We start from the raw sequence: 6,263 nt of genomic DNA, 5'->3' as shown, positions 1-6,263 counted from the left end.
GTGGAGGTGAACACATCGTGTACAGTGAGGAGGGAGATGGAAATCTGTCTGACTTTTATTCTTCTCTCATCCACACTCACACTCACAGCAGCTGGTAAGTTCACACTGATTATTCACACCAAAACATCACACACTTCTCACTTTAACAGTAGGGACGAGTTTTAATCAGGAAATGTCAGAAATTTTCCTGGACTGATTGTAACTTTATAAACAGTGAAAGTGTTTGATTTTTATAGAATTTAAAAAGCTGTACATGAGCGTACACACATCATCCTCAGGGTTTGTTCTGAGGCGTCACTTATACAATCAGCTCCAGATTAATGTTTAGAGTTTAGACATGATTTATTGTGAGGAAAAAATAACTTAACTAACATAAGACAGTGTGTGTGTGTGTGTGAGAGAGAGAGAGAGAGAGAGAGAGAGAGAGAGTGTTTGTGTGTAAATAAAATCTCTCTCTCTCTCTCTCTGTCTCTCTCTCTCTCTCTCTCTCAGACAGTGTGAGGTTGGTGAATGGTGGAAGTCGCTGTGCTGGGAGAGTGGAGGTTCTTCATGATGGTCAGTGGGGAACAGTGTGCCATAAGGGCTGTGATATGAGAGAAGCTGCAGTGGTGTGTAGAGAGCTGCGCTGTGGGGAGGCTGTAAATGTGCGGTTTTATGCTCACTTTGGACCGGGATCAGGACCAATCTGGATGGATTATGTGGACTGCAGAGGATCAGAGTCGACACTGAAGGACTGTTGGTCACTTGGGTGGGGGAAACATGACTGTAATCATGATGATGATGCTGGAATCACCTGCTCAGGTAAACTGCTTTTAATTGTAGTATTTTAAATATGTACTAGAAAATATCTTTGACCAAATCTTTGTTTCTAAACAAATTAACAAAGTTCTTAAATAACAACGTAAACATAGACTGTGAATAATTTCTAAAATATAACAAACAAATGTTGAGCATAACAGACTGCCAGCATCTGGTGTAAACTTTAGAGAAACATTTTAACAACAACAACAACAATAATAATAATAATAATAATAATAATAATAATAAAAACAAAAACAGTTGAGTTGTTTTCAATTATTCCATAAATCCATGGGTTATTCACGTGTATAGAAATAGATTATCAGTAAAGTTTGTTAAAATTCTCCTGTGTACCAACTTCTGTGTTAAACATTATTTGATTTATCTGAACCAACAGAGAGCCTGGATTATTACGGGTCAGTTAATCCTTCAAACTCTAGGCATGTTTTCTTTGCAGGACGAATCACTAAACACAATATGAAAATTCAACTTTGTTTTTTTTATATTTAACAAATCAAAATAACTCTTTAAAGACATGTTAAAATGCATTATATCCAGTTACATGACAGTGACTTAGTGTCTTGTGTGTATCGTGCACATTATTAACTGTTAAGTTTGATGTAAGCTGTGGTTCAAGTGCTATAATAGTTGTGACTCTTGAACACTATTTCTGCAACTTTAATGTTCATTATGACTTCACCACTTAAATATCTGTGTTTTAATGTAGATCATGAAGCTGAGAATAGTGATGACACCATTACAGCTGATCAGAAGACAGTTATACTGACAGGTATGATAATAATGTGACAGAACTGTAATTTCAGTGATGAACACAGTCATAAATAACATCCAAGTGGATTTACTGTCATTGTTTACAAAGAGAACAAAGAACCAGAGTGTGATGCTGATACCATGTCTCTATACACATCTGTACATCTCTCTCTCTCTCTCTCTCTCTCTCTCAGACAGTGTGAGGTTGGCGAATGGTGGAAGTCGCTGTGCTGGGAGAGTGGAGGTTCTTCATGATGGACAGTGGGGAACAGTGTGTAGTTCTGCCTGGGATATGAAAGATGCTGCAGTGGTGTGTGGAGAGCTGCGCTGTGGGGAGGCTGTAGATGTCCGTTATTGGGCTGATGTTTCCTTTAGACAAGGATCAGGACCAATCTGGATATATGATTTATACTGTAGAGGATCTGAACTGATGCTGAGCAATTGTAGCTCACAAGGGGGACATTACTGTGATCATAGAGTAGATGCTGGAGTCATCTGTTCAGGTAAACTACTGTATTTAAAAAAAAAACACAAAAAACATAACAGTTAGTCAAATTAAACTAACTAACTTAAACTAAACATTAACAAATAGATTTTAGTGATTATTCAAATTATTGGTAACAACATTGTAATGATTTCTTGACATTCTGTATTGATGCAAATTTGCACAATATTTACACACCTAAAACACAGGTCAGAATGTGAAACTCACTGCTGGTCCTCACCGGTGCTCTGGGAGAGTGGAGGTGTTTCATGGACGTTCCTGGTCCACAGTGTGTGATGCTGACTTTGACCAGCAGGATGCAGAGGTTGTGTGTCGAGAGCTGGACTGTGGGATTCCTGTGGAGGTTCTGGGATCAGCTGCTTTTGGACGAGGGGAGGGTCAGGTGTGGACAGAGGAGCTTCAGTGTAGAGGGAACGAATCTGACATTGCTTTCTGTCCAACATCATCTTCACTCAAACATTCAGACTGTTCCCATGACAACGATGTGGGATTAATATGTTCTGGTTAAGTATCATGATGTAACTTCTGTTTAAATAGAGACCACATAGCTGTCCATCAAACTTTAAGGTTCCTGTGTTAATGTTCCTCTTTCACTGAGCTCTCGGCTGTTTGTTCAGGTCACACAGAGGCGCGGCTGGTGAACGGACCGGACTCCTGTTCTGGTCGAGTGGAGCTCCAGTACCTCGGTGAGTGGGGCACAGTTTGTGCTGTAGGCTGGGATATGAGAGCTGCAGATGTTCTGTGTGCACAGCTGGATTGTGGGAGTGCTGTGGCTGTGGTGGAGGTGGACTGGTTTGGGGAGGGGAGTGGCCACATCTGGGCTGATGTGTTTGATTGTCAGGGGAAGGAGACACACCTATCACGATGTGGCGTCTCATCATGGAGTCGAGCTGCATGCTCTCATAAACACGACGCTGGAGTCATCTGTAATGGTGAGATATTAACATCACGTACACCACGTTACTGAATAAAGTCAGAGTTCATTAGAATATTTAAATGATGTTCTTCTGCTTCAGGATCATCCATGGTGTTTCATGAGGGGCGAGTGCGGTTGTCTGGAGGGAGAGAGTGTCAGGGGGAGGTGGAGATTTATTTCAGGCAGGACTGGAGGAGAGTTCTCCTGGACTCGTGGAGTCTGTCTGAGGCGTCTGTGCTCTGCAGACAGCTGGGCTGTGGCTCTGTGCTGAACTACCGCTCCTCTCCATCCACCACTGAACACAAACACATGTGTGTAACGGGTTTCAGCTGCTCTGGGAGTGAAGATCATCTGGGGAACTGCAGCAGGCCACAAGCTGAACCTGTCAACTGCAGCTCTGGGGAACAGCTCTACATCACCTGCTCAGGTTGTGTTATAGTTCATGACGACAGAACAAACATCAGTCCTGAACTTTCATTTACCCTTTAGTTCCTGGGGGACAGGACTTATTATTCCTTTCATTTTATTTGATATTAACACTGAGTGTTGTTTTAGAGCATATCCTTTCTGATTGATGTATTTGTGCGTGTGTGTGCATGTGTGTGTGTGTGTGTGTCTGTGTGTGTGTGTGTGTGTGTGTGTGTGTGTGTAATAAAGACCCCCGCTCCATCAGGTTGGTTGGTTCTGGGGGAGACTGTGCAGGAAGGCTGGAGGTTTTCCACAGCGGCTCGTGGGGGACAGTGTGTGATGACTCGTGGGATATTGAGGATGCCCAGGTGGTGTGCAGACAGCTGCAGTGTGGAGTGGCCCTCAGTACCCACATACCAGCCTGGTTTGGTCCTGGAACTGGGTCCATATGGCTGAATGAGGTGGAGTGTGAGGGGAACGAGACGTCCCTGTGGAACTGCAGATTTCAGCTGTGTGAAGAGGGTGAATGTGGACACCATGAGGACGTAGGAGTCGTCTGCTCAGGTACAGTGTGATGACTGACAATAAACCTGTTAGATATGTATATGTTTTATTTCATAATGTTCCTGAAATTCAACATGATAGTAAGGACTTGTTTATAAATGTAATCCATCTAGAATATATTTTTCCATAAAGATAATATTACACATATTTAACTGTGTCGATAAAACAGGACATTTTCAGATGAAGTGTAAGTCGTCCTTCTCTCTCCAGAGTTTAAAGAGATCCGACTCTCAGAGGGCTGTGAGGGGAATCTGGAAGTGTTCTACAATGGAACCTGGGGTAATGTGTGTTACAATGAGATGGATGATGAGACGGTAAACATGGTGTGTCGAGAGCTGAACTGTGGAAGACGAGGCAGTCTGTCAAACACTGAAGCACGAGTAAAATCTGCTCCTAATTGGCTGGATGAACTGAAATGTAGGAAACACGACTCTAATCTGTGGCAGTGTCCATCTTCACCCTGGGGACAGAACAGATGTGATAATCGTGAAGAGGCTGCTCGTATTACCTGCACAGGTAAGAGGATTCTCTCTCTCTACTAGTTTATATATTACTGTAGAATTTGTGTAAATATTTCAGCTATAAAATAAGAATGAGAGAAAAGTCTGTTTCATGTGTTTTATTACTGCAGAAGATGGAACGTCTCTACGTACTCATGGGACATGTTCATCATTTCCTCTTCAGAAATACTGCTCAAGTAAGGACACTTAAATCTGTCATGTGTTGAGGAAAGAGTTACTGTTTCCTCCCAGAAGTTGATCATTTTCCTATAACAGCGTGTCCTGAAGGGTGTTATTTCTCTCAGAACACAGCAATAAACTAACAGTTGTATTTTTTATTTAAAGGATGATATGCCATGCATTTTATCCATTTCCAGTTTCATTTAATGATGTTGAATAAAACATTTAGTTCCTGTTCTCACTTATGTTATAGCAGCTATAAACAATTATAAACAGTTGTTCCTTCTCCAGGTTCTTTTCTCTATTTTGACTGTCACAAAGCTCTGACACTGGAGACTCCTTCCATAAATATTAAATTAACATCTCCTTACAGAAAACATCACCATATGATTACACACATTTATCTTTACTTTAAGTAACAACACAATGTTAAAGCCTTTGTTTATTTGTAGCTGCACTACTGTCAGAGCTGCTGTTGTAGAAAATGGATCAACACCTTCTGACCAATCACAGTCCAGTTTTAACAGATGAGGGTCAGTTCTTGTTGATGTGTCATGGTGTTGTAGTGAGCTGTGTGACTGGAGCTGTTATTCAATGTTGGTGTGTTTCCTCTTGTGTGATGTGTGTGATGTAGAGCACTGGTCTCTCAGGCTGAGTGGAGGAAAGGGAAGCTGCTCTGGGAGGTTGGAGGTGTATCATAACTCTACGTGGGGCTCCGTTTGTGATGATCGGTGGAACATCAGGAACGCTCAGGTGGTGTGCAGACAGCTGGGCTGTGGGTCGGCGCTGAGTGATGATAGGAATGTTTGGTTGGGTTCTGGTGAAGGGACTATCTGGATGAACAGAGTGAAGTGTCGAGGGGATGAGATTCACCTGTGGGACTGTCATCATTCCCTGAAGAACCACACTGACTGCTCTCATGCTGGAGTCACCTGTGCAGGTCAGAGGGGTGTGCTAACTTTTCAGCTTTCTGTCTCAGTGATAAGACTTGATAACTTTTATTTAGAATCTTAGATGTTTGATTGAAAGCTCAGACCCTAAACTGTAAAACACTGATCAGCATGTCATAAACCTTATTCAGGGACACTTTATTTTTATTGTGTGATAGAAAGTGTTTTTCTTTCTGTGAATACAGACACATCCACCATGTCCACTGCTACACCCACCACCACCCCCTCCACCACCACCACCACCACCACCACCACCACCAAATCAGGTATGTGTATTTGTTAGAATGCAATATTTGTTACTGTTCATCATTTTTCTAAATATTTCTGAACATGCCTTCGAATCACTGTCCTCTACTGTCATCTGTAGCTCCACCCACCCCTCCACTGGTTCCCTTTGTGTTGGGAACGCTGCTCTTCCTGGCCTTAGTGCTTCTGCTGGTACTGTTTTACCAGAACAGAGTTCTCAGGAGAGGTACCACACTTTCACACATTTTCTTATTGTATTATTCAAAGTCTCAGATTCATTCACATTTTTTTATTCATAATCATTCCTACTGTAAATGCATGTTATTATTTTTATTCTACTTCATTTTAGTGTTAATATGGTCTTTTTTGTATTTTTGTTCATAACAATATATGATTTCTATCATTATTATTATCATTATTATTAT

The 6,263-nt window shown here is 41.6% G+C and overlaps 1 protein-coding gene across 1 annotated transcript in view; it reads left to right on the top strand.

The window, feature by feature from the left end:
- The first annotated feature begins 524 nt into the window (after positions 1–524).
- The window catches only part of LOC131369926 (antigen WC1.1-like), a 13,502-nt gene continuing 7,763 nt past the window's right edge, over positions 525–6,263 (top strand). The window contains exons 1-11 of the mRNA XM_058416801.1: positions 525–801; positions 1,526–1,588; positions 1,764–2,072; positions 2,263–2,577; positions 2,692–3,006; positions 3,091–3,453; positions 3,648–3,962; positions 4,173–4,478; positions 4,594–4,659; positions 5,277–5,582; positions 5,960–6,064. Of these exons, the coding sequence (XP_058272784.1) occupies positions 591–801; positions 1,526–1,588; positions 1,764–2,072; positions 2,263–2,577; positions 2,692–3,006; positions 3,091–3,453; positions 3,648–3,962; positions 4,173–4,478; positions 4,594–4,659; positions 5,277–5,582; positions 5,960–6,064 (2,674 nt within the window). The 5' untranslated portion in view covers positions 525–590. The remainder of the gene's footprint in view (positions 802–1,525; positions 1,589–1,763; positions 2,073–2,262; positions 2,578–2,691; positions 3,007–3,090; positions 3,454–3,647; positions 3,963–4,172; positions 4,479–4,593; positions 4,660–5,276; positions 5,583–5,959; positions 6,065–6,263) is intronic.

The sequence above is a fragment of the Hemibagrus wyckioides genome, linkage group LG19 (assembly GCF_019097595.1).
Source record: "Hemibagrus wyckioides isolate EC202008001 linkage group LG19, SWU_Hwy_1.0, whole genome shotgun sequence".
Classification (NCBI taxonomy): Eukaryota; Metazoa; Chordata; class Actinopteri; order Siluriformes; family Bagridae; genus Hemibagrus; species Hemibagrus wyckioides.
Note: the sequence above shows the minus strand (reverse complement) of the source record. Positions and strands in the feature narration are given on the sequence as shown.